Source organism: Pelodiscus sinensis, chromosome 15 (genome assembly GCF_049634645.1).
Source record: "Pelodiscus sinensis isolate JC-2024 chromosome 15, ASM4963464v1, whole genome shotgun sequence".
NCBI lineage: Eukaryota > Metazoa > Chordata > Testudines > Trionychidae > Pelodiscus > Pelodiscus sinensis.
The window spans coordinates 34,766,077-34,793,353 of NC_134725.1; the positions used below are offsets into that span (position 1 = coordinate 34,766,077).

Below are 27,277 nucleotides of genomic sequence, written 5' to 3' on the forward strand. Positions count from 1 at the left end.
AGCCGAGACTTAAACACCTCTAGGGATGGAGACTCCACTACTTCCCTAGGTAACCCATTCCAGTGCTTCACCACCCTCCTAGTGAAATAGTTTTTCCTAATATCCAACCTGGACCTCTCCCACCACAACTTGAGACCATTGCTCACTGTTCTGCCATCTGCCACTACTGAGAACAGCCTCTCTCCATCCTTTGGAACCTCCCTTCAGGAAGTTGAAGGCTGCTCTCAAATCCCCCCTCTCTCCTCACTTCTGCAGACTAAACAGACACAAGTCCCTCAGCCTCTCCTAATAGGTCATATGCTCCAGCCCCCTAATCATTTTGGTTGCCCTCCACTGGACCCTCTCCAATGCGTCCACATCCTTTTTGTAGTGGGGGGGGGGCGGCCAGAACTGGACACAATACTCCAGATGTGGCCTCACCAAAGCCGAAAAAAGGGGAATAATCACTTCTCTGGATCTGCTGGCAATGCTCCTCTTAATGCAACCTAATATGCCATTAGCCTTCTTGGCTACAAGGGCACACTGTTGACTTGTATCCAGCTTCTCATCCACTGTAACCCCCAGGTCTTTTTCTGCAGAACTGCTACTTAACTGGTTGGTCCCCAGAAGGGTTTTTCCTCTTGAGTCTGTTTTTTCCTGCCCCCGGGAGAGCATCTAGGTTTCTCCCCAATGTTTAGTCCTACTCATATTAATACAGCTCGATCACACCGAGCTCCTTCAGCCAGCGTCCTCTGACAGACAAGGTCAGGACTGGCTGCTTCAGAGGAAGGTGCAAGAGACCCCTCCTCCTACCACCATGGATGAAGTGATATGCCCCTAGGGAAAGTTTCTTCCTGACCCCTTGTAGAAGCTGGCTCGTGCCCTGAAGCATGAGGATTAGTGGATTGGTGTTCACAACATAGAAACCACCCCACAGAGCTGGTATTAAGTGGCTCCTTGCCAGCAGCAAAGGCTGGAACGGAGCAGGAGATGGTGGGGTAGGGGAGGCTATTTGCCCTGGTTTTCCCAAGCTGTAGTCGCTCTGTAGGGAGACTCTCCAGGATGGCAGACTGAGCCCAGTAGCTCTCCCTCATCAGTGGAGGCAGGCTTCTGTTGCTTTGGAAGGTCATCCAGTACCCCAGGGCTCCGGAGACACCTGCACTTCTCATTTCTTACACCTGTTTGATTTAACCCACCTGACTGCTTGATCATGTTCCTTCTGGTCCCTCCCCTTTTTGAGGGTTGACCAATGATGCTGCTATGGTGAGGCTCTCTGGGCCCTGGCCCCTGCCCTTTTACTGAAGTCAGGTTGTCTGGCAGCTCACATGGCCAATTGAACATGTCCAGTGTACTCTGCAGTAGAGAGGTTAAAATGCATTTATGTTTGTAAACGTGTAAGTTTTCCAGCGATTCCATGTTTACATGAGGGGGTTGGGAAGGCGGGAGCTGGTGCTTTTGGGAATCTGGCTTAAAAGCAAGCACCAGCTCCTACCTGCCTTCTAACCCCCTGCACTCTGTATCAGAGGCAGCAGGGCGGAGGGGAAGTTGGCTCAGCAAGAGCTGGTATGTGCAGGGAGCTGCTTGAAAACTGGCTCCCCATGTAAATGCACTCCCAGCCTCCCTTCCTCTGCCCCATGTGCTGCTGATCAGGAGCGGCCTGAGGCCGGCTGTAGCAGCTTGCGCCCCAGGCCGGGGGGGCGCGATCAGCGCCTCCGCCTGCACAGCCGTCAATGGCTATGACGTAATAACGGGGCGCCCGGGTGCCCCATGATGTCATCATTGGGCGCCCGGGCCGGCGACACCCTAGGCGACCGCTTAGTCTGCCTAGGCTCACGGGCTGCCCCTGCTGCTGACTCTATGTGCAGTAGCAGCATGGCAGCAGAGGGGAGGGGTGGGTGTGCATGTAACCCTTGTGAGTTAACTCATCAGCCCAGGGACATGTTAAGACCCCTACTCTGCATAACTTTCAGAGGATGAAATCTCGGCTGCTCAGTCTAAAAAGATGGCTCCCTCCCTCCCCCTGGCCAGCAAAAGCCTTGAGCACCCCATAAACCCAATAAAAATGACGAGGATTTAAAAGCTGCCCAGAGCACGAGGCTTAGGAGAATTTCTCCCAGGCAGAGGGAAGAAACGGTTCTTTTAATCACAACTGGGTAGCCCAGCTCCACTCTGCTTTACACCTTCAGAGTTTTCCAGTGCCGTTGCATAGATGTTCCTGTTAGAGGCCAGCACAACAGCCCACAAGGCTGCCAGGGTAGATCGGACCCATGTGCTTTCTCATTAGCTGTTGGAGGAATAGGAAAATGTGAGGCTGTGCTGCTGATGCTGCATGTGGGATTCTGCCAGCTGGGAACTGGCGGAGAGTGTTTTTTGTGGTGCCAGGTCTGGGAGGCCTGAGTTCATCTCCTGTCTGGGTGTCTGGGGCCAAATCCGGGTCTAAACACAATGTTGGCAAGCACAGGGACAAATTAGTGTGCTGCCTAAGATTCACGGGGGAGTTAATCCTTTCCAGTGTAATTAGGAACTTGAATAACGGAACAGGTGTGAGCGGGTGTTGGAAAAACACACAAGCCAAGTTTTTACAAAGTGATATTAAGTGGTGCCCGGCCCCAGGTACCTGAAAGGGGCCTCATAGTGCTTCCAACCCCTTCTTCAGAAGAGCTGCACCAAAGGAGCAATTGGCAAACCCATGTGATGCTGTGTGTTTCTACTGCTGCCTTGGCTGAGAACTAACATGTGCACAGAGAGAGAGCACTCCTGTAACACAGATCAGGAGCCTTTAAGGCAAGGGTGAGGAACCTTTTTTGCATGGGGGGGAGGGGCACTGACCCACAGAAAAATTGGTGGGGGTCTGCACACAAGCGAGAAGCTAAATAAATAAATAAAAAAAACCCCAACCAACCAACCAACCCTTCACGTTCCCTGGGCAGACCAGAGCCCCGGGGAGGGTGGGGGCCTGGCTAGTAGATTTTGAGGGGGAAAAGCCTCCAGGCAGTGCTTTACTGCACCAGCTGGGAGGAGGAGCAGCAGTGACACACAAGGCCCATGGGTCGGATCTGGCTCTGGCTTGCCTGCTCCCAGCCAGCAAAGATCAGGTCTCCGTCCCTCCTACAATGGGGACCAGCCCTGTGGGGGAAGCTTCCAGGGGAAGAGCATGGGGCTGGAGATTGGATCCAGGCAAGCCCCTGGGGCTTTAGGTTCCCCACCCTTGCTTTAAGGTGTTGGGCACTAGCCACTTTGAAAAATCTTGATCATGCCTCTCAAGTATAAAGAGCTGGATCCCATGTTAGATTTTGAAAGTCACCAGGCCCAGCATTCCCCTAGTGCAACACCACTGACGTCCCACCACAGTGTATTTCTCTTTTTGGCAGCTTGTTTGCAGGATTCTGCCCAGGGAGACCATGAGGCATGCAGACCTTTCATGCTTCCTGAGTGTTCCGTCATGAGCGGCAGCATCAAAACTGCAGTGTTTCAGACCACAACAGAAGGCCTGGTGGAGCACAAACCTGGAAATGTCAGTGCCTTTTCCACTCGTGTTCTGTGCAGTCTGGCCTATAAATAGGGATTTGAAAAATCAGGCTGATGATTTAGTTCTCCAAGAACGAATGAGACGAAAGGTGGAATGTATGGTAGCGGGGCCATGCAACTTGGCAGCCCTGACATGTGGGAGGAAACCTAGCTGCGTCTGGGAACCATATTGTGCGGTAATGTAGTTTACTTTTGCTGTACTTTCCCATAGTTAGTGTTGATTAAGAAGCAATTGCTTGCACATGTCCATCTTGGAAGGGGTAAACAATGAGGCTCTAACGATCTTCTCCCCATCTAGGAAGGAGCCCAGATCTGCGGCTTACCAAGAGCACTGCTCGTGTTCGAGGTCAGCTGCCTTCAGACTGGTGTCTGTTGTTTTTATCCCATTAGGAGGCTGCAAGGAAGCTGAGTACACCATGTGTCTGAAAGGGCAGTGCTGGGGCCAGATGTTGTGCAATATATTGATGTGATTCCTTGCAGAACTGCTGCCTTGTTTTTGTATCTTGTGCCAGTTATTTGCTTAAGCACAAGCGCCTGGTCTGTGTTTTGGCACAGCCAGACAGTAGAGGTCAAAATGCAATACCAGGGGCTGCCTCGGAAGTTGTTCTGAAGTTTGTCTCCATTTAACTCCAGCCAAAATGGGCTCCTACCGAGGTCAGGAACAGCAGCCAAGATGCAGCACTGCAGAGCAGATGAGAGCTGTAGACTAGCTTAAACCTTCGTCCCTAGAATGTTACTATCCTGGTGCGGAAACAGGACACCGAGCCTCTCCCCTAGTAGGAGCAGGGCTTAGTGCTTTTCCTGCAGGGCACCTCCTGCCCTGTAGGCACCCTCTGTTGCCATGCTGGGCAAGCAGGAGCTGAAAATGCTCAGTGGTATGAAGGATGAGGCTGTGTTTGACCGTCTCTGCCTGGGCTCTGTGGTGTTCCTGGTGTGGGGATTCTGGTTTGGGGCACGATCAGTGATTTTTCTCTCTCTCTCTCTCGCCAGTGCTCCAAGCCCAAGCTGCTCACCACCTGCTCTGCTGTCCGAGAAATCCGGAGATGCACCCGCCTCGAGATGCCAGACAACATGAACACTTTTGTACTCAAGGTAAGGCCTGTGGGGATGGACAGTAGCATGCACCACGCAGTTACCCCTGTGGGAGAGCATAATCCGTCTGGCTCTGAGCCCCCTCCAGCAGCAGGGAGCAAATGCTCTCTGAAAGCCACAGCCATCCTGGCACATGCCGCACTCTGCAACCTCCAGCCCTTTCCTGCCAGGGTTACTGTAGCACCTGTGGAGAGGGGAGGGAGACCCGGTGCTTGCGTTTGTTACTTTTCATCTATTTTTCCAACAGCTGCTTCTGTCTGTCTCTTCCCCTTTAAAGGATCCGAGCTCAGACCATCCTGACAGTAGTTGCCAGGCATTGAGATATCAGGGGCATTAGGCAGGGGCTTTCACCTGCACTGCACCTACCAGTGCTTGCTGCCTTTCATACCGCTTGTCACGTCCCCAGCTCTATTCCTGCCAGCACCTAGGGGCCCGGCAGAGGCTCCTTAGCTGGGGTGAGGAGGCTAGAGGCCCTGTCAGTAATGTCCGCTCTGGGGCGCGTACAGGCCCGCGAGCGTGGGCTCTGGCTCTCCTCGAGGAGGCGGCCTTATCATATTCCCAGTGGTGGTGTGTGGGGGGTGCTGTTCCAGCAGCCCTGGGGCCTGCATGCCACGTGTGCTGGCAGAGCAGAGCCTGGCTCCAGCCTCCGCAAGTCAGCAGATGCCTTAGGGCACCTCACAGGCTCTGGGGTCTCCTTCTCCCCTCCCAGCACGTCTGCTGGAGCTCTGTTGCTGTGGGCCAGACCCTCTTCTGCCCACAGGAGTGCGGGGGAAGTGGGAGCTGCTGGAAGGGGGAGGCCAGGCCCCCAAGCTACGCCCAGGCACCTTGTGAGGCAGCCGGTTGCTCCCACTTGCCCCTGTTCTTGCTGTGGGGGTTAGACTGGGACCAATGCTCCCAGAGGTGTAGGACTGACTTCTGGCCCTGCCCTCCCCCTCCCATCTGCTCTGTTCCTCATGCCTCTCTGCTGCCTGGCCTCCTTCTCCCCAAGCAGCCCTCTTCCTCCAGGGACTGGCACATCTTGCCCCATGCCCACAAAAAGCAGAGAGGGCAAGTCGGAGAGTGGGGGCCACTGCAGTTTGGGAGCCGCTGGCTCCAAGAGACACAGCAAGGGATTTATTCTTTGGGTACCTGATTGCAAGGACAAAATTCTGACCAGTCACTGGTGCTGCCCAGAATGGGGCCTAGCAAGGTCTGGCTGGAATAGGAATAGTTCCTCTGGGATATAAGTGGCTAGAACACCCCACCCTGGGAACAGCCTTCTTCCCTGTGTGAGATTCCTTCCTCCCATAGCTTTCCTTCTCCTGCTGCAGAGGCCGGGAATCGTTTACCCTGGAGACCGTGGGAGAGCGGGAGGAAGCAGAATAGCCTGGGGAAGAACAGAAGGGGAACTCCCTGGGTCTGGCAGGAGAGGCTGTGAAGGAAGCGATACTGGAGCTGGTTCTCAGCATCCAAGCGGAAATCCCCATTCCTGCGGTGTGGGCAGTGGAGTCCTGGGTGGGGCAGGGTAGCTGTGTTTCTGGGCCATGCTCCCACGCCACCCAACGCTCGCCTTCTCTCCTGTCTAGGTGAATAACTGCACCGATGTTGTATTCGAGGCCAGGGATGAGCAGCAGCTGAGTTCCTGGACAGCGGCAATCAAAGAATGCCTGACCCGAGGGTAAGGGCCGAGTGAGGACGCTTGAGTGGGCAGCAGCTGGGGGGCCCCTGTTCCAGGTGACACTGGGCACATCTGGCTCTGGGCACTTACGTTCGATGCATGAGATTCCCTCCCGGAGGGAGGCTTTGTCTGGGCACACGTTCCCCACACACAGCTGCCAGGCAGCCTAGGGCTGAAGAGGAGCCCTGGCCAGGTCTTGGAGAAGCAATTTGCCCTCCGCCTGCCCCCCCTTGGGCCTCAGGACACAGACCTTTGGCTCTCTTAGCTTCTGGATGGCAGGGCCACGTGGAGTCCCTTTGCATGCACCCGACAGCTCAGCCGAGTCCTGCAGGGCACTCTGGGCTGTTGGCTCCCATTGGAGTCCAAGGGAAGAGGATCAGGCCTGGATTGGTCCAGGCAGAGCTGTGCTCTGGGAATCCGACGTGGAGCTGTCCCACCGCCCAAGCCATGTGCGGCCTGGTGCCGGGGGGGGAGGGAGTCACTGGGTTGGGATTTCCAGACACCCCAAGCAAGGGCTGCGGGGGAGTCGCGGGCAGAGCCTGCAGTTGTGGCTGGTAATGTAGAGCCGGGTGAGTGACCCCTGCCCCCAGGTCAAGCTGCCCACAGTTGTGCCAGCCCTAGGGGCTCCATGTGCCCACATCTGGACTCAAAGAAGAGGCTGCATTGAGAGACAGGGGCTCCAGACTCTTTACCAGGGTGTCGTCTGCCTGGCCTGGCTTCTTCAGCCTGCTGCAGCCCGTGGGGCAAGTGAGACTAGCTTGGTGCCAGGCGACTTCCCACGAGACCGGCCTATGCTCTTTTCTGGGCTCCTGGCTCTGCTGCAAGGGATGGATTCCAAACCCAGGACAAACGGGCAGGGGGGAGTGGCAGCTTTCTCACAGGAGTTGGAGGGACAGAGCCTCTGGGCAGCCAGTTGAAATCCAGCGCGTCACACCATCATCTGATAACGATGGGGCATCTGCCCAGTGCCTGGCATCTTCCCCCCACACGCCTCCCTGCCATGGGCAATAGAAGATCCAGGGAGTGACCCCCACCCACAATGCACCACACAGCCCTGCACTCCCAGCAAGCGCTGTGGTCCTGCAGAGGTCATGCCCCCGCACCAGCTGCAGAAGGAGGGGCAGGAAGCCTGTGCGAGGGCCCTGATTGTTTCGTGGCTGTCAGCAGCCGTCCCTCTGCCAAGAGGGAAGTGCCAGTGGCAGCTGCGAGTGCGTGTGACTCATGGCCAAGTGAGTGAGGGGTCAGCGCAGGGCGGGACGTTACTGTGGCTGGCAAAGCTGCCCGGCTCAGGGATACCCCCCAGCGAGCGCTGCTGTCAGTGCCTGTCGCGGAGCTGATGTCACTAAAGGTGCTTGTCCATGTCTGAGCCCCCTGCAGGCAGCCCCCACCGCCAGCTGGGGAGGGGTCTCCTGGTTGCTCTGCGCTCCCCACGGGCTCCTCTGCAACTGTGGATTCCCCGGTGCCAGCCGACCTTTCCTGGCAGCCAGCCCTTCCAGCGTGGGACCGGAGCCAGATGTTCTCAACCCCTGCCAGGAGCTGGGCTGGGTGGGGCCTGGGATTCCTCGCCCCCTCACACTACTGCTGGGATGGGGAGTGTTCTGCGAGGGAGGGGGAGCGATGCACTGCGAGTGCTTCTGGTGAGGGAGGCGAAGGGTCAGAGAGCTGGGACTCCCAAGCACAGGGCTGCATCAGCACCAGCTGCTGCCCAGATCAACACCCCTCCCAGCGGGGCTGCCTCGCAGGGGCCCTGGGCACCATCTCCCCTCATAGGCTCCTCCTCCTGCTCTGCTCCCCCGTGGACACAGTCCTCAGGCTGACGGGGCAGTGCCAGCCCTGCTCAGCCAGGACGGGTCTGGTGGTTTGCCAGGCCGGGCTCACGCTGTGGCCTCCCACCAGCCAGAGCCTGGCTGCTGATTGAGGGCTTCATGCTTCGCCTGACCTGACCCCTGCCCGCCAGCTGCCTGGGAAGGGGGCTTTCCAAGTGACTGGCTCCCCTGGGCTAGTGGTGAGCCATGATTGGCCAGATGCAACCTGGCATAACTCGCCTGGGCAGGAACTTGGCCCTAGCCTCAGGCGAGCTGCAGGAAGTTAGCAGGGCCCGTCGGGGAGCCCCAAAGCCCAGGTCACGCTGCCAGGCGCAGTGAACCTGTTGGCCCCTGTTCTCAAAGCACCCGGGAGGGACCTGCTGATGGGATTCCCAAATCCCTGCGTGGCAGGCTAGGCAGAAGGGGGCTGGGCTGTACGGGGCAGGTTGAGGTGGCACTGCTGCCCCTTGGGAGGAAGCGCCGGAAGCCCCGGCTGGCCTGCAGCCCTGGCTATTGCCTGGGTCCTGTGAACAAGGCACTTCCTGTTATTGAAATAGCCTGCGGAGAGTGAGCCAAGCCCTGTTGTGATTTATGGAGTGTGCTCCCCGACTCCTGCGGCGCGCCTCGTTCCCATGGCTTAGGGCCTGCTTCCTGCCTGGCCTTTGGGAAGCCAGCGCGCCTCCATTTGACTCCAGCCTTACTGACGCACCTCAGAGTGCTTCAGCCATTGGCTGTAGGTCCGCCCCCCACCTCCTAAGTCCCGACTGCACGGAGAGCAGCCGCCCCCGCTACAAGGGCTGGGGAGCAAGTGTGCTGCTCTCTGCCCTTGAGAGACGTCAGGCTGGTCCCTGTAACTGTGCTCCGTGGCACTCCGGCGTGTGACGCGAAGCAGTCGGAGGTGCGCTGTGGAGTACAGAATTCAAAATGGCCACCCTTAAAGGGACGACTTTTTCCCCTCAATAACTTCCCCCCGACCCTTCTTTTCTCTCCTCCTTCCCCCAACCTTTTGTTCTTTTTCTCAACAAAAAATCCTTGGTGTTCCTCATAAAAAAAAAAAAATACTGTTTGGTGTTTCTCGGTCTTAAAAAGTTTAAGAAACGCTGCTGTAAGCTAAGCACTTGGGCCTAGGAGAGATTCGGATGCCACCCACCTGATTAGCAAAATACCCATACTGGCCACAGCTGGCAGCCTGTGTATCTCCTGGTGGTGCATATCCACACATGCCTTGGTGCACATAATAAAATTTATTCTGCACATGGATGGAAAAAATTAGAGGGAATATTGCTGCTAGAGCGCCATGACAATGGTCCCTGAGGGCTTCTCCCTCCCACCCATGTGTTTTGGGGATTCTTGGTGCATTTCCAAGCTAGCCTGCGTCCTTTCCCTCTTCGCACTGTCAACTTTCATTCCTGCTTGCATGGCAGCTGTGCCCAAAGGGAGCAGCACCGCACTCCAGAGCTAGGAAACCAACCCCCACCCCAAGCACGGAGACGGAGCAGGCACAGACGACAGTGTCTGGTCCAAGCTGAAGGTGCTGCTCTGTCTGCTGCAGTGCACAGAGAGGATGCCAGGGCAGCTCCGGAGCTGGCAGCTGAGTCTTGTTAGCCACAGAGTTCAGTATGGTGTTTCTGCCCTGTTCTGCAGGCTGGCAGTGTGCTCAGCTGTGGCCAGGCAACCCACAGTAGGTTCTTCTCACCTCCCTTAAGTTTCCCATCTGCTGCCTCACAACACTTGGCACAGATGGGGAAACATAGGCAGGAAGTGGGGCTGCCACCTGTCCACTGCTGGGAGGGTGTTTCTGTCAGTAAGGAATAGATTCTGGGTGACCGGTCTCCCTAGCCTATCAGTAAGGGCGAATTAAAATCATGCCTCCTCCTGTGTTTCTGGTGAGGCCTATGACTCTTACCTGAGTTTGCCCCAGATGTGTTGTGTTTTTCCTCTGGCCAGTGGCCCTGTCCCTACAGTAGGTGGTCTTTCTCTCAAGGCAGCTGAGGGAATGTACCTGCACTAGGACCCCGCTGTGCTGCAGTGCTGCCGCGTTTTGAAATATGCTTCCATAGGAATGTTGGGTTTAGCTTTGTTTTTTAACGTGTGAAAAAACACCTGGAATTTCCCGGCATTTTGTGTCCTTGGGAGCCCTGACTTCTGAGCAGTGGCTGAGCTATCACGTTCCCTGCCTGGCAGCGTCTCTGCCTGGCACGCTTGCATGAAGGGAGCTCTGTTTTTTGTGTGTGTGTGTGTGGGGGGGGGGTGTTTTTTCTGCTCACCCTGGGGCTTTGCTGAGGGGAGTAGCCGGGTCTCCGCCTGGGCTTGGTGGCGGAAGCAGTGACATCCTTCCTGTATCTTCCTGGCAGGTCAGAGGGAGGTGACGCAGAGCTACTCGCGGGCCAGCTCTCTGACATCACCGCCTCGAGCCCCTCCAATGGCAGCACCGACTTCCTTCCCCAAGGTGGGTGTCCTGCGTGGGAGAGTGGGGACACTCACAGGTCCTGGGGCTTCCTTGTCTTCAGGGCAGTGGTGTGGGACACCCGTGGCAAGGAGGAAGCTGCCTTAGTAGTTGCACTTTGCCCCTATGGTGCCCTCCCCTTTCCCACCCTCTTACCAACATGAAGCCAGCCTGCTTGTGGGGTAAAGAGCCTGCTTGGTAGGGGAGCCCTGCACTTGTGGTGGGTTGCGTCTCATTTCTGCAAGTCAGGTTCTCCACGGCTTGCCTGGGAACCCACAGCGACCCTCTGAGAGAGCTGGGACAGAACCTGAACGCCTCACGCGGGTCTGGTGCCTCTCCGACCACTCATGCAATTCAGCTTTACAGTGGTTTGAACCTCTTGGGCCAGGTCCTCTGTGCTCCAGAGGGCTGCTGCTGCCGTGGCAACAGTGCATTTTGTGTACAGAGGCCTGGCCAGAAATGCAGGGCTGCTCTTGTGCTCCCCCCCAGCAACACCCAAACTAGGCTGACGGACTGTGGGGATGATCGGCGCCTTTCAAGGTCCCAGCCAAAAATCACAGCCTCTGACCGACCGTGCTCTGAGCCGCGTGGCTCTCGGAGCGACAGGTCAGACAAGGGAGCGGGAGGGGAAACAGGCCCAGGCGGGAAGCAGCTCACCCAGTATCACCCCAGCAGCGCAGTGGGAATAAAATCCAGGTGTGAGGGAGGAGTCCCAGGCCAGAGCCAAATAAGGAGGCAACTGCTGAGGTGTGTTAACTGCCTGCTTGTTAGAACCACGGCTAGGCGGGCGTGTTCCTGTTTGCCCTGTGGAAAGGGGCCAGTGTGGGATTACTGCTTTTCCACCATGCACCAATTCCCTGAATTCATCCCCAGCCCACAGTGCGTTCTGGGGTTGCAGGGAAGCCAGATCAGAGCCCACTTTGGGCTGCACTGGCTGGGCCAGCAGCTCAGACTGGCTCTCTGAGAAAGTGGCAGCTTTGTAGCTCGCTGGATGTTAGGGGTTCGCTGCAGGAACGGAGGGGAGTTCTCTGCCTGTGACCAGTTACTCTAGGGTCCATAGGCTCCCTTCGGGCTGTAAGCGCTACAACCAGAGCAACCTGTGTAAACAGCAGCCCCAGTTGGTGCTGCGCCAGTCATCAAATAGCAGCTGGGCTATTTGCACACTCAAAGCCAGGCACACTGACCTCTGCCTGAGGGAAATGCAGATCGCCCTGGGGGCATGTGCCCCAAGCAGCAGGTGCCCGGTGGCTATGGAAGGTAAAAGTTTTCCCAGGGGAGCTGATCTGTGCTGCGGGCTCTGAATCCCCTGCTCAGCATGTCGTTACCCCCAGTGGAGTTCTCGGTAAGTCAAAGGCTCAAGCCACCCCACACCACCTAATCCTTGGATGGCCCCATTGGCATTTGAAAGGCCCCAGTTCCGGTACTGTCACAGACCCCCAAGCTCCTCAGCCAACAGGCCCAAGGAGGCCTTGCCAAAGACTAACCGAGCAAGGGGGAGCGCTTGGACCGTGACCAGCCTGCAGGGGTCCCAGGGTTCCCAGACCCACGATATTGCTGGAATGAAAGGGTGGGCGGTGCTGATCACCAGGAAGTATCTGGTGCTGGAGCCCTGGGGAAGCTGTCCAAGGGCCTGTTGTCAGGCACTCCTGCTGTCAGGTGCTTGCATGGCCAGGAAACTGGTTGGTGAGGGCTTGCAACGCTTCGGCTCCTCTAGGCCCATGGCAGGACTGTCCTGCTGCTGCTGCCCCTGCTGGTGGCTATGGGCGGGGAGCGGGCCCCCACAGCATTCCAACCCCACTCCCTCTGCTCCAGCCCAGGCCTCCTAAAGCGAATGAGGAATATTCAGCACAGGGCAGCAGTGGGAGAGAATTACACAGCTCCTCGGGCAGGTAGAACTGCGGATCTGGGGCTCGATCCTGTGAGGGACACAGCACCCTTCAGCGCCCCTGGCTCTCGGAGGGAGCTGAGCACCCTTGGGGCCCTGGAGAGCAGGGTTCTGTGAGCATCCTGCTCTGCTCACCTGACCCTGTCAGACCTGTGCTCCCAACATGCTGCCAAGAAACAGCTTATCAGACAAACGCCAGCCCAGCGGCTTCTCTCCGCGGAGGCAGCTGAGCCAGGAGGGGCCCGTTAGCTCTCCTCTTTTGCCACCGTTCCAGCCCAAAGGTTAAATGGGAACTACGTCCGTCAGCACCGTTGTGAAGCTGATGGCCGCCGCTTCGGGCAGCAAGCGGAGGGAGAGTTTGGGGTTCTCTCCTCCTCCAGCTGGGAAAATTAGGCTGCGGCCAGCGTTCAGTGAAAAGAGGAACGGGGGTGGCCTGCTGGCAGGTTGAGTTGACAGGAAACAAGGGTTTTGCTGATAGTGTCAGCGCTGAGTTTCAGTATCTCACAGCTCCCACCGTGCTGCGGGCAAATGCCAGCACCACAAGGCCAAGGACCTGGAGTCAATCAGGTTTCTGGTGGAAAGCAGAAGTGGCCAGTGACTGATTCAAAGCCAAACTGGGCAGCGTGCCGGAGGGAGCCTTTCGCACGGCAAGGGGGAGGACAGTGCAGTCCCACTGGTTCTCTCACGGGGGCCTGTGATACACAGTGATGGTGGGAGAGGTCAGCTAAGGAAGGATTCTGCTTTGTTGTGGCGAGGGGGCTGAGGCAAACCTGGGCCTAGCACCACACACAGAGCCTGGGCTTCAGGGCCGCTCGTGTTCCCATGGACACCTGTGGTGGGGAGTGTCTGTCTGGCTCGTGATGGTTTATTGGCTTCAAGTCCTGCTTGAATTGTCAGGTACTTTCCAGAGAGCAACACAGCAGGAGTCCTGCTCCACAGAGGGGGATTTCAAGGTGCGCTACTCCCACTCGGGGGGAGCTGTGCGGCCGACCGGAGAATGGCTCCGCAGGGGCCACGGGTTCCGTGTGAGGCTTTTCCAGAACTCTGCCATGGCTGCCATAGCAGCTCAGCCCTCCTCAGGGTTTGGCTTATGGGATGCAGAGCATCTTCTTCCCTGGGCCTGTCTCCACGGCTCTGGCTCTAATGGTGTTCTTCCTCCTCAGGGGCTACACATTGTGGGCAGCCGGAACCATCCTGCCAGAAAACCGACCAGTTTCTCTCATCCTACCCCTGGTTCCACGGTCCCATTTCGCGTGTCAAAGCCGCCCAGCTTGTTCAGCTGCAAGGGGTGGAAGGCCACGGGGTTTTCCTCGTGCGACAGAGCGAAACTCGCAGGGGTGAATACGTCCTCACCTTCAATTTCCAAGGAAGAGCGAAGGTACGGCCTGTGCAGCTGGGGGCTGCAGCCAGCCCTGCTTTTCTGCTCAGGGTTTCCTCCCTCTGATTGACATAAGACAAGCACCCCACCCCCCACATGCAGACTGCTCACATTCCCTAGCCTGGCTGTGTCTGACTAACACCCCAGCCCGTGCTCTGGGAGCCGAGTGCCAAGGCCCAAAGGGTAATTTACAAGCCTCTTCTGAGCTCCAGTGTTCGGTCTTTGGCAGCCCATGTTCCTCGCAGAAGGCTCTGAACAGAGGAACAGGCCTGCCTGTGGAAACCTTCCCCATGAGGCGCTGGCTCGGAGCCCCTGGGGAAATATGGTATTGGCTGTGCCTGCCCCTCGTGGCAGGACTCTGTCTCGTCCCTTGCTGCAAACCCGGTAAAAGACCAGGCTGGTCTGACTCATGCCTTGGTTGAGGGATGGACAGCACTTGCCAACCGGTTGTGTGTGGCCCAGGGAGTGGCTCAGTTCTGCTGCCTGCAGGCCCGGTTGCCTTACCATCAGACACTGGCCTGTGGCTTTATCCCGCTGCCATGGCCCGAGCCCGGCTTGTGGTGTTTCTTGGCACTGTCTTCTCAGAAGGGCGTTTTGCAGCAGGAATGCGAGCAAGACCTTACCCAACCAGCCCCTCCGCCTCCGAGCTCACTGCCACCACTTCCTCCCTCTCACCCCACCCCGAGCGATCGAGCAGCTTTGAGAGACTCCCCCTCTCCCTTGCAGCACCTGCGGCTCTCGCTGACCGAGCGGGGGCAGTGTCGTGTGCAGCACCTGCGCTTCTCCTCCATCGTGGACATGCTGCACCACTTCCAACGGTACCCCATCCCCCTGGAGTGCGGCGCTGCCTGCGACGTCAAGCTCGCCAGCTACGTGGTAGTCATCCCGCCCACCCAAGGTATGACGGGGGAGGGTTAACGTGCTCACGTGCCAGAAGGAAAAACTTGTCTCCCCACTGGAGAGTGACTCCTGCCCTGTCCCTAGGCCCAGCTACGGTTGGCAGGCCTTCCTAGGCCAGCTGCTGCACTCCCTGCTTTGAGAGCCAGCCACCGGGGTCGGCTGGCTGGCTGGCATCTCTCTCCTGCCTCTTGAATGGGCTGTTCAGTTAATGGAGCCACAGCATTCGCCGTGGGAATGAGGAATTACTGAATCCTGAGCCCGAGCCTGCCTGAGATGCTGGTGGTACCCTAGGGTGCGTTACACATGGCCAGAGACATCTAGTAACCTGCTGCTGCTGTGCTTTGGCTGGGTGCTAGAGGATGGCTTTGGATCCTGCCCCGTTGGCCAGGGCTGTGCGGCTGTTGTGGGTTTGCTAAACTATATTAGCTAATGGCCTTTCTGGCCAGAGTCAGGCAACATGTGACACCACCCAGCAAAGCCAAGCCAGTGGCTGCTGTCAGGCATGTGCCGCGCTGGACCCTCTTATCCAGGAGGGAGGAGATTCTGGCAGAAGCTTGTGCTCTACCCTCCGAAGAGAGTGCAGGTTACTTCACTTCTTATCCCAAATGTCAGCAGTAAAGCTCTGTTTATGGCCCCTGTGTTGACCCTTGAGTTACACACTGCGCTGGGCATCAGCCCTGCTTTTCCTCTCTGTCCCCACAGCCAGGTGAAAAGCATGGGCCATCAGGTGGCTACAGGGGCACGAATCTAGGCAAACCTCCCCATCTCTCCACTGCAGCTCTGGTGTTGGACAGGCCAAGCCAGTGAGATTCCAGAACCAGCCACCTGGCCTCCCATGGCACGGAGGGAGGAGGGGGTTCCCTTGCTGGACTCTGCAATCAAACTCAACCTAGCAGCTCAGGTTCCAGGTGCAGCGTCTTGTTCTGGGGCTGCTTCTGCCCTCACTTGACTTACAAGCTTCTTTCACAAATTGCTGTATCCCGCCCACTCCCTTGAAAAGGGTTAGGTAACATGTAACGAGAGACTCTGCACCTCCTCTACACTTTAATTTCATTGACTAATTACATTGGTTTGTTTAAACTTGAGCCTGCTTCAGCTCTCAGTTCATGGAGAAAATGTAACTTTTGGCGTGAGTCTGCAGTGGGTCATGTCAAATGGCCAGGCTGCCCCAGTGGATGGCAGCCAGACATGCTTTCCAAAACAGAACAAGCTTACACAGCTTTATGAAAAGAAAATCCAGGGCATGGCCTTGGCAGACGCAGCCCCCTTCTCCCCTGTACGTAAGGGTGGAGGGGACAGGCTGTCCTAGCAGAGGCATGCTAGCACAATAGCGAGGAGTTCCTCGTGGCACAGTTCAAATGGGGTAACTAGCTAACTTCCTCTTCCTTCATGGAGGTGGCCCTGGCTGCACCTGGAGTGCTGCCTTGTGACTAGGGATGTAAAATACCGTTTAATCCGCTAACTAGTTAAGCTTTATGTTTAGCTCATTAACCACTTAAACAGGGTGGGCAGCCCTGACCCCTTGCCTGCAGTGCAACAGGCCTGGCTGCTTTAGCCAGGCTGGGGGCAGGGTCCTGCTCTAGTCCAGCCAGGCCACCAGTTAACCACTGACATCACTTTGTGGCCCTGCCAGATAATGGCGCAGGGAGGCGGGGATGGAAGCAGCCACTCTGCAATGAAAGGAAAAGGGTAGGAGCTGAGTTTACATTGTGTTGAACTCATGTCCGCGTTACACACATTTTAAAACCAGCAAAGCCATGGGCAGGTTCTAGTGTGAGGCTGAAATCTGAAGAGCCCTCCCTGCCTCCTAGAATCACAGCAATGGACTGGAAGGGTTCGTTAGAGGCCAGCAAGTCCAGCCCCCTATGTTGAGGCAGGACCATCCCCAACAGCCATGTGGCCAGCCTTTTCTAAAAACCCTCCAGTAACATGGATTCCCCAGTCACCCTGATACCTAACAAGCCTGGTACCTAGTGAGCCCTGCTCTGGTAATTAATGAGTCTTATTGTTAAGTTTTCTTTTGTGATACCTCTTAGTCTGTCTTCTGTGGACTCAGAAGCAATTGACCAAAGTGCTCTTGCCCATGAGCTAGCCTGGGCCAAATGAAATGAGCAAGGACTTGGTCTAGATTGGAGCCTCTAGCTCTGGGAAGGGAATATTAGAGAGTTGATTGAACTGACCCAGGAGGAAATTCAGGCCTCAAGAGTGGGGGAGAGGAATACCAGCCAGACACAGAGAGAGATGCTGAAAATGGTAGGCCCCAAGGATGCTAGAGGGATTTCCTCTCTCCCCCCCTCCCCCCAAGAACTTACTCCCTCCCTTGAAACAAAATACAGGACTATGTAGCACTTTAAAGACTAACAAGATGGTTTATTAGGTGATGAGCTTTCGTGGGCCAGACCCACTTCCTCAGATCAAATAGTGGAAGAAAATAGTCACAACCATATATACCAAAGGATACAATTAAAAAAAAGTGAACACACATGAAAAGAACAAATCACATTGCAGAGCAGAAGGGGGATGGGGGGGGGGGGAAGGAAGGTGAATGCCAGTGAGTTAATGATATTAGAGATGGGGAAGGGGAATGTCTGTGAGTACATAGTATTAGAGGTGATAATTGGGGAAGCTATCTTTGTAATGGGTAAGGTAGTTGGGGTCTGCTGCTTCCTAAATAACATTAGGTAATTGAACACAGGGGCTGTGGCGCTTTGGTACAGACAAGTGCCATGGGGCCGGGGGCCTGCGTTCTGAGCCGCCAGAGCCTGTGCAAACACACACAAGACAACTTTCCAGCTGTTTGTTCCCTCTTTCTAAATGAGAAGCTGCCCTAACCACTGACCACAGGGGCTGCTCAGCCTGGTTCCCAGCGCCAGCTCATGCAGCTCTGAGTCAGCGCAGGCTAGTCGAAGGGTTCAGACCAGATCCTGTGCGCAGGGCAGATGCAGAGCCGTAATGCCACTTCTCGGCTTCGGAGAGGTGGCTTCTGGCCCTCTGCCAAATCGCATGGGATGAGCAGGAGCATCCCAAGGCATTTTTCATTGCACGGCCACAGAGGGGGGAGCATCCTCCTCTGTAAATTGCACTAACCCAGTGGTTTGAGCCTGACCCAGGAGAGGGATCTGGAGGAGCTTGGGTCACTTCTTGAGGGAGAGCCTCTCCCTCTGCCACCAGCTCATCAGTACACGACCATGTGGCTTCCTTGGCCAGCAGGGGAACTAGGGCCTGCCTTGAGCAGGGAGTCAACCAGAGAGCACCTGGACAGGGCACCAACAGTGACCATAGGCCTTCTGTTCTATGTTCTGCCTCCTCCCGCCTTGAGATAACTGGCGTGCGTACAGACAGGTTCCTATGGGTTAGATGCTTAGGAATGACACCAGAGAAGGCTTAAGGCCAACTGAGGAAACTTACCGCTCACAGCTTGGATTTCCCTTAGCCTGCTGCAGGTACATTGGCCAGTTGGATTTCTCTCCTCTCCCTGCAGGTCCTGGCTCAGGCAACACCATCTTGCTCCCGTTCTCAGTCTCAAATTGGAGCTCTGAACTTAGCCTTACCCACATCGGTCCCTCCAGCTGCCCCCGGCTACACATGGCAGACGACATTCATCCCAGTTCTCAGCCAGAGCAGATCTTCCACCTGGTGCCCTCTCCAGAAGAACTGGCTCACAGTCTTCAACACAACGATGTAGCCACCATGCACACCAGTCGGCAGCGGGACTCGGACTATGAGCTGGACTCCCCTGGCAGGGGCCATGTGCGAGCTATTGACAATCAGTATACGCCGCTCTGACAAGATGGGGAGAGGGGGTTGCAAACCACGCACTTTGGCATGGAAGCCCATTAGATAATTTTTGCTATATATTTTGGGAAGCCCATGAAAAGAATGTAACTAGTTCTGATTAGGGAGATTTTTGTAAGGGAGAGGGAGTATAGATACATAATTTGTTCACTCCAATCTGGGTGTGATCTATTAGGTCTGTTAAAGGGCCTGTTTTACATATTAATCAAAACTTTCCTATTACTGTTTACACAGGTCGTTCCTGTTAACATGCCACGCTCTCTGCCTTTTAGGCTAGCGTCTGCACTTAAGTAATCGGTATAGACTGTCGCTTTCTGTCTCCGCTGCCCTTTTGGACATGATGGAGCCCAGAAAACAAACCAGCATATTAAGTTACAGCCATGTAATTGGACAAAAATGGATTAGAAGTTCTCTGCAACAAGTTACTGGTCTGGGCTGTGCATAAAACAGAGAAAAGTCACTTCCTGAAGGCCAAGGAATGTCTTGCCGTTGCGTAAGTCATAGTTCCACATTTCTAACAGAGCAGATGTCTTATCGCTAACATGAGTTTATTCAGTATTTTTGGACAGAGTGAAGGCTTTAATTTAAATCATGTTAGCATTTTTTTTAAAGTTGAAGTTACTGCTGCAGCTATGGGTAAAAGAAATGCTTACATCTCTTAGCTATGATTAAAAAGTGAACACTAACTTCCTCTCAGTGAGGTCAGCTTAACACAACTGATCAGAGGATGAGAGAAGACTGACATCTTGTCAGAAAGAGCCTTGGAGTAAAACTTCTTTCTGCTGTGGAAATCTTATTGGCACAAGTCTACAGTGAAGCAAAAGTGTGGGTTCCTTCCCCCCAATAAGTTATGTGAGTTTGGTTTTTCAAAGCAAGAGGTGTGTTGACAAACAGCTGCTGTTGCTTGCATTTAACAAAAAAAAAATTTTAAATACCAGATCATATTTGGGAAAGTAAAGCTATGCAAATGTTACTTCCCTGTGTGCCATAGTTTTCTAGTCAGATTGGATATAACCTTTTCACTGCCCATATCTCCTCCCCTCCCTTCAGCATCCATAGGTCTCAGGAAAATCAGATGGACAGTTGGATTTTTTAAATACCATTTTTGCTATTTATAGAGAAGTAACATGAGTAACAAACAGTTACCCAAAAGGGGGGTTCACTAATGAACCTTCTTATTCTTGTGCCTTACTGTGACTTTGGCATTTCCTTGGTTAGGAGGAGATGTGACTTGTTTGCTTTCGTGTGTCTTTCCAGAGAGATGGGTCCATTAAGAGCTGCAGGTTCTGACTTAAGATTCATAGTTTAACAAACAATAAGGCCACGTCTACACTGGCATGATTTTGCGTAAATACTTTTAACGCAAGAGTATTTGCGCAAGAGAGCGTCTACATTGGCATGTGCCTTTGTGCAAGAGATGTGCTTTTGTGCAAAAGCATCTGTGCCAGTGCAGACGCTCTCTTGCGCAAGAAAGCTCTGATGGCCATTTTAGCCATCGGGCTTTCTTGCGCAAGAAATTAACGTTGCCTGTCTACACTGGCCTCTTGCGCAAGAACAGTTGCGCAAGAGGGCTTATCCCTGAGCGGGAGCGTCAGAGTATTTGTGCAAGAAGCACTGAATTCCTACATTAGAATGTCAGTTTTCTTGCGCCAGTACTCGCGGCCAGTGTAGACAGATGGCAAGATTTTGCGCAAAAGCAGCTGCTTTTGTGCAAAATCTTGCCAGTTTAGACAGAGCCTAAATGTGTGGTTTCACTAACCCCCCATAAAACAGAAATGTTTCTCGGCTGAGCTACCCTGCTCAGGGAGTGTCTGACCCTTAGAATGGATAAGATGCCTTCATGTCCGCTCAGGATCAAACCCCCTTGTGGAGGGAAAAGACAGCAATTGCTTAGAGAAGGAAGGTAACATTTAACTAGCAGCAGAAGTAAGACAAGCCAGCATCATATAATCACTCAATGCTCCACCGAACCAATGTGTTGCCACTGAGGAAATAAGAATCACATGAAATGAGACTCATTTAAATATTCACTCTGGATCCTCTCTACACTTAGCCAGAGAGTTTTGGTTTTTGGGTCACCAGGCAGTGAATGCAAGAAAAACACAGCTGTATTTATGTCCTGCCTAGTTATTAAAAAAAAAATCCTCTGCATTGTACTTGTCACTTTACTTAAATGGTGGGAGAGAGGAAAAGATACTTCCATCTCAAATTAGCAGCAGAAAATGTAAACTGTGCAAAGAATTCCTGGCAAAGAATTGAAAGGCCTATAGTTTGTTTTGCCAGCATTGAGTCACACCAGAAGGGGCACTATGATAGAAGAGACTCCCTTGGATCATGGTGTACAGGAGCAATTTTTTTTTAAAAGGTTTAACTTGAAAAGCCCCTTGATTGTCTGACTTTTATACACCCTATACTCATCTTGGAAGTTGGCAAAATATATTGTTCTCTATAGCTCACCTTTGTGCATTCGACAGCACTCTAAGGCAGAGAACAACCCTTAAAAATTCTGACCAGAGGCTGAGGTTCTGGACACACATGGAGCCAGGATTTCTGCATCAACTGGAATTCCGCAATCAATCAGCCAGTTTTTTTAAACAATGGAACTCAAGTGGCCAGTGCCCTTAACTTCCACCAAACACATTTCTGCTGCAAGAGCAGACTCACCAACAGTCTCAGTAGCTCAATCACTGTTCCCAGTTGGTCTTAGGATTTCTCATAGGCAAGGTATTGCCCAAATCCAGCGTGGTAGGCTACAATATAATAGGGCTCAGTTAATACAACTATCCCCAGGATGGTTTTTGCCAAACAATTCACTGTCCTCCATCTCTTGAGAAACTCAGAGGGTGGAGTCTCAGTGGGAGTAAATCACCTAGTGCCCACACCCCTTTACTTTTAAACAAGGAAGGCTTAAGAACTATAGGACAATGAGGTGTAAGTGTGCAGGCTACAGCACAACACTTACCTCTGCAACCCTTAGGAAATGCTTGGTTTGTAGGTTAAACCTTGATTTGATGCCATCAGCAACACTTCGCAATGACCACAAACCAACCAGCACCAAGTCTTCATTCAGTAGAAGGTAAGGCAGCTTTTACCCACGTTAGTGATCAGAGCAAGGAAAGAGCATGGCCTTGACAAAACATGGTCATCACAGCCCTCATGCCTATTGGTGCTGCTTCTGGGTTGGGGTTTTTGGCCCACCAAGTCTTGTTTAAGGGCCAGCAGCCAACCACACACACACTTGATGTATTATATTTCATTGCTAAGGCTGCTTTAATGGACTAAACTGAATCTTCTTATTGAGTACAATATACTCCAGGTGTGTGTCATTCATTCAGGGCTCCTATACAAACATATCCAAGTAGGCTCTCTGACAGGAGGGTGGGAGCAAAGGGGGCAGTTACCCAAGGATCCAGCCATTCAAAAGAGCCCAGGGCTAGGACAGGAGTAGCAGTAACAGCACTCCAGGTGGTTCTGAGAGCTAGCTATCCCCAGCCCTATCCCTTCTGAGCCCCACAGAGACAGAGACAGGCCTTCCACTTTGCCCAGGGCCCCAGTAAGTCTGGCACAGCCCCTCCATATAGCCACACATCCCTATCAGTACCTTTGCCTGGTACCTAGCTGCAAATCTGTTCTGATTATTCACTAAAGTTGCTATTTCAGAGTTAGCCAAAGCTAGGAAGAAGCTGCAGAGTCCAGAATAAAAGGCTGTCACAGGCCAACAACTCACTGCTAAAGGAAATTGTGTATGGAGTGGGAGGAATTGTATAGTGAAAGCTAACAGACTGTTTGCAACCTCCAGCCACATGGCTGTCAACCACTTTCCCCACCAGTGTTCTACCCATCTCATTCCTTCCCCAGCCTAAAGGTTTCTATTCCCTCACTGGACAGATATTCTTCCATACCTTTCCTTTGTTACTGCAGTAGAGTAGCTCGTCTCCCCCTCACTCTGGGATGGGATCCTAGAACTATTTATATAGTAATTCCAGGGCCAGATCTTTAATCTACACTCCTAGGTCCTGGGAGGCTGATTTTAGCAGGGACAGAATTCTCAGAAGTAGATGGCTTGTGATACATTTCCAAGTCTGACTTGTTTCCCGTCCACTTCTGCACCACCAGGATTACTTTATTACATGAAATCAGTACACACCAATTCTCTACTAAGAAACATGGGGACAAACTGATAAGCTCTTGATATAAGTTATAATTGTATGGACTTCTCTAGTTACTTGGCAAAAAAGATCTTAATAAAGTCTATGGCATGTTTCAACATAGACTTTAAGACTTTTTAAATATTTAAATGAAAGTTAATAACATCTTGTGGGCCAAAGAATTATCCCCCTTGGTGAGTGTTCACAGGAAAGTAGCTTTCAGTCATCACAGCCTTAGAAGGATGGAAAGGCAAAAGGAGGACACTAAACTTTTGCACTTCTCTCCTGAGCAGTGGAACTCAGTTGCACTGCCACCTGGACTACTGGATACCTGGGAACACTGCCAAACAGCTGCTGAGCTTGGCATAAGTTCTTAGCCCGTGACAATCTCAGGGCCCAGAGAAGGGACACACAAAATTAAATCTGACTGATTTGTTCCAAAATCTAACCTAGGAGGCTGAGTGATTGTAAACAGCTTATCTAAGGGCTGGCATCATAAAGGAGACCCAGCATGTCTGTTCTTCCACAGCAATAGGCACATCGGGGCTTCTGAAACCTTTCTAGTTTCATAGTTACTTAAGGCGGTGTTCCACAATAAATACATAGTAGGATCTAGGGCCTCACCTGCTAGCCCAAGCTTCTCTCTGGTGATAGGCTGAGCTAGCTATCATACACGCTACAGGGAGTGCCAAAATATAAACCTGACTAGGCTTTGGCCCAGGTGCAGAAAGACCTCTCCCATCCCCAACTCTATACCCCTTGTTCTTATGAAAGCATTTGCTTGCTATTTGCTGACAGACACTGCCTACAGGCAACTCTTGCATGTCCTTGTGGGAGACATTTAACAACGTATCCTGTTGCACTTTAACACAAATATACCTATAGTATCATGAGCTTTTGTGGGCACAACCCACTTCACTCATCTCATCTGAAGAAGCGGGTTTGGCCCATAAAAGTTCACAATACTATATTGTTAGTCTCTATAGTAGCATGAGCTTTTGTGGGCAAAGCCAGCCCCCTTCTTCAGATGAGATGAGTGAAGTGGGTTGTGCCCACGCAAGCTCATGATACTATAGATATATTTTTGTTAGTCTCTGAGGCTATGTCTAGACTGCAAGCCTCTTTCGAAAAAGAGCGTCTAGACTGCAAGCAGTACTTTCGAAAAAGTAAGCTGCTTTTTCGAAAGAAAGCAGCAAGTGAGTGTGGACGCTCTCTTTCTAAAAAGCCCTGTTGGCATTCAAGAACGCCTTTTTTCGAAAGAGTACTTTCGAAAAAAGGCGTTCTTCCTCGTGAAATGAGGTTTACCGCTGTCGAAAGAAAAGCCGCGTTCTTTCGATTTAATTTTGAAAGAACGCGGCTGCAGTCTAGACGCAGGTGAAGTTTTTTCGAAAAAAGGCTACTTTTTTCGAAAAACCCCGAGTCTGGACACAGCCTAAGGTGCCACAGGACTACTAATTTTTAACATTACAGACTAACATGGCTTCCCCTAAAAAGAAATTTATCATCATCAGTATGAAGTGCCATTCTGGTCTAGCCCTCTGAACAGCTAATCCTACAGGGACACCAAGAGTAATCTCATTGAGCCTTTTGCTTCAAGGCTGCATTCAATAGAAAAGCTTTGAGGAAGAGGTTCAGGTCCAGCAAAGAAAATCCAAATCATCATCATCCTCACCACCCCAGCCTAGTCTGTGCAAGAGTGAAGCAGTATTGATAAATATTTGATGTTCCTTGGACCACAGAAAACTTTCAAGTTAGAGCCAATGTGTACTTTACCATGCATATAAGACCTTTCAATGTTGACTGACAAGCTTGAGTACTATATTCCACATTTCAGCATAAAAGCTTGTTGTATGAAAAACAGGTTGTCATCTTAAGACAGCACTTGCCCACCTGTTCACTGCCTTTTTATCCAGTAGGCAATTTAAGGCCAGCAAGAGTTTTGTTGAAATAAAGTGCATTTATTTCAAAGCGCTACTTTTTCATCATCACAGAAGAATTCTGGTAGATTTTCTATGTATTGTTTCTGTATGTACTGTATAAGTAACTTATTCTTGAATAATGCAGTTTTGCTACTATGTACAAATCAGCTCTTAAATAAATTGTTTTTAGAATCTATTTCTTCTCAGATTAATACTTTTATCCTAATTTTCTCCAGCTCTCAGTGACTTGTCAGTTTTTGAACCAATAGCAGTTGGAATGTAAAGATCCCGTCTTGCCTACTTTTAGAAATGAAAGTCACATGACTACGGTGAGGCATAGCCATGCTGGTTCTAGGATATTAGAGTGGCAAGTTGGGTGAGGTCAGATTTTTTTATTGGGCCAACTTCTGTTAGTGAGGCTGACAAATAGAGCCCTGCATGGATACAAAATTTGTCTCTGCATCCGATCTGTAACCCTGTCAACATAATCCACGGATATCCACAAATTTGGAGGGTTCTACAAACTTTCCAGCATACCTCACCCAGTGCACTAAACGACCCAACAACTATGAGGGTCAAACCAGACAATCATTACCATTCTTAAATGAACTTGTACAATAAAATGATAAAACACCATCATCATGTGTGAGTGAACACTTCACAAAACAATCACTCTGTAGCAGTCCTCATCCTCAAAGGAAACGTGCACGATACTTTTTAAGTATGAGCTTGGGAGCTTAAATTCATATATTGGGTAGACATCAAAAAGCCTGAACTGAAAAAAAGATACTGGAATTATGGTGTATTACAACAACCTGTAACCCACTGACAATTCCCCACCTGCTTCATCTCTGTTTCATTCTTTTGAGTGGATAGGTTCATGGGCCACAGCCCCTTGAAATATGTTGAACAAACTAAAGAAATGTGTGTCTCACCAACAGACACTGGTCCAATAAAAATCAATAGAGGTACAAAGTACACTTGGATGAATAAGATGTACCATTAATATTTAATGGTTTCATGCCCCCTGTTGCCTGTCAGAAATACTTCTGTAAAGCAGTAACAATTTCACAGCATTTTGTCCACATAGTGAATTGACTTACAAGACAAACTATATTTAGCCTCCTTTCACACCTTTATCTTTGAGCCACAGTATACTTTGCCAGCTGTATTGAATGTGTACATATTTACACAAACACATTATTAACCCGCCTTTACAAATTCAACAATTGGATTGTGCTTTAACAGGACACTGCTTTTCTCCCACCCATTAATTTTTGGTTACCAGCTGTAAGTACACTCCATAAGGAACAGTGATGAAGACCACAGAACATTTTATGGACAGTCTAATGTATTTCACACCAGTGAGAGCTTTCTAAAATACATGAAATTCACTTTTCTTCTAGTCTTTTTCTATAATTCTCCCTCATGTTTTGCCAGTAACTGTTGTAGCCTTTTTTTGCTCAACCTGGCAAGAAGCTTCCAAACACCACTGACCTTTGCATCACATCTACTGCCCCAAGCATCAAGACTTCCTTATTCTGCTTCACTCAGAAGATGATACATCATGGATAAAAGCTACACAGTTGAACCTAGAGAGTTTAGCTGTAAAATGCATTTAAAGTAGAATGTTTTAACTAAATAATATGAATACTGAACTGCAGATATTTAATACCAAACCTCCTTGTGCTTTGCATAGTAAAAACAGCTCAAAGTTTATCGCTGAATACTACTCACATTTCATAATGCCAAATCATTTTTACCTGACATTAAATTGGACAATCTTAAAGCTAAAGAATAAAGTAGGGCAAGAGTAACATACACACACCAGATTGATCAGTTTTTAAAACTTTTTTTATTTTTTAATTTTTTTTAAGTTTTTATTTTATATTATCTACAAAGTAAAAGTTTTCTTAACTTAAAAGTTACATCACTGTCTTGCAATAGTGATCACTTCATCAAACGTGATTTATAAATAATAATCCATCAGTTTGACGATTAGAATTTTACTGAACCTGTTTCAAGTTTAGTTAAACATAGAAGGGATCTCCGAGACTTGATTTTTAGTGATAATAGCAGCAAGAATCACTTGTGTTACTTCTTTTGCTAGCTGATGAGTTCATAACTTTGAAGGGTCGTTAAAAAATAAATAACTTCCAGTTTTCAGCAAGCAGAGTTTGGGCACCTGCAGGACTGTGATACAGTGCATGGAATTATGGAATAACCCACAAGTTCCCACATGCCTCTAACTCAGTCCGAATCTCTCCCACTGCAAGATGAACTGTTAGCATTCCTATTGGATGTTACAAGAAATCGATTTTTTTAAACAAAATAAATGAAATTCTAGTTGTCTGTGCTTCCAGTTGGCAGAGCAGTGGAAGGAAGGTATTTGGCCTACAAAAGGTATCCAGCCTTTGTTACTCCACATCAGCCTTACAACTGTTGTTGGTGGTGGGCTTGTACTGCAAAACAAAGAGTGCATGTGTAAATTGTTACATGGCTTACCAGTTTGCGATTTGCCAGTTACATCACTGGATAACTATTTTGCTCAAGTCTGTAAAAAAGCCTGCATTAAGATGTCCTTTGGCTGTTTTTCTACCTATCCCTAAGAAAGCAAAAATTCTCACCCTCCCCCTCCATTTTTCACCCCACAAAATCAGGTATTGGTTCATTGTACAAGTTAACACCCTGCTTTGGGAAAAAAACAGTACTCCAGACACTTAGGTAAGAATTACATTTAAAGAG

The 27,277-nt window shown here is 51.4% G+C and overlaps 2 protein-coding genes across 17 annotated transcripts in view; one reads left to right on the forward strand and one right to left on the reverse strand.

Moving 5' to 3' along the window:
- Positions 1 to 24,728, forward strand: part of SH2B3 (SH2B adaptor protein 3) — a 117,168-nt gene extending 92,440 nt beyond the window's left edge. The window contains exons 3-8 of the mRNA XM_075898736.1: positions 4,498 to 4,599; positions 6,165 to 6,256; positions 10,416 to 10,510; positions 13,556 to 13,770; positions 14,497 to 14,668; positions 18,152 to 24,728. Of these exons, the coding sequence (XP_075754851.1) occupies positions 4,498 to 4,599; positions 6,165 to 6,256; positions 10,416 to 10,510; positions 13,556 to 13,770; positions 14,497 to 14,668; positions 18,152 to 18,456 (981 nt within the window). The 3' untranslated portion in view covers positions 18,457 to 24,728. The remainder of the gene's footprint in view (positions 1 to 4,497; positions 4,600 to 6,164; positions 6,257 to 10,415; positions 10,511 to 13,555; positions 13,771 to 14,496; positions 14,669 to 18,151) is intronic.
- A 1,640-nt stretch (positions 24,729 to 26,368) lies between these two features.
- ATXN2 (ataxin 2) overlaps positions 26,369 to 27,277 on the reverse strand; it is a 120,101-nt gene continuing 119,192 nt past the window's right edge. For all 16 annotated transcript variants that reach the window (XM_075898725.1, XM_075898728.1, XM_075898726.1 and 13 more), the window contains one exon: positions 26,369 to 26,994. In XM_075898725.1, coding sequence (XP_075754840.1) covers positions 26,966 to 26,994 — 29 coding nt within the window. In that variant the 3' untranslated portion in view covers positions 26,369 to 26,965. The remainder of the gene's footprint in view (positions 26,995 to 27,277) is intronic.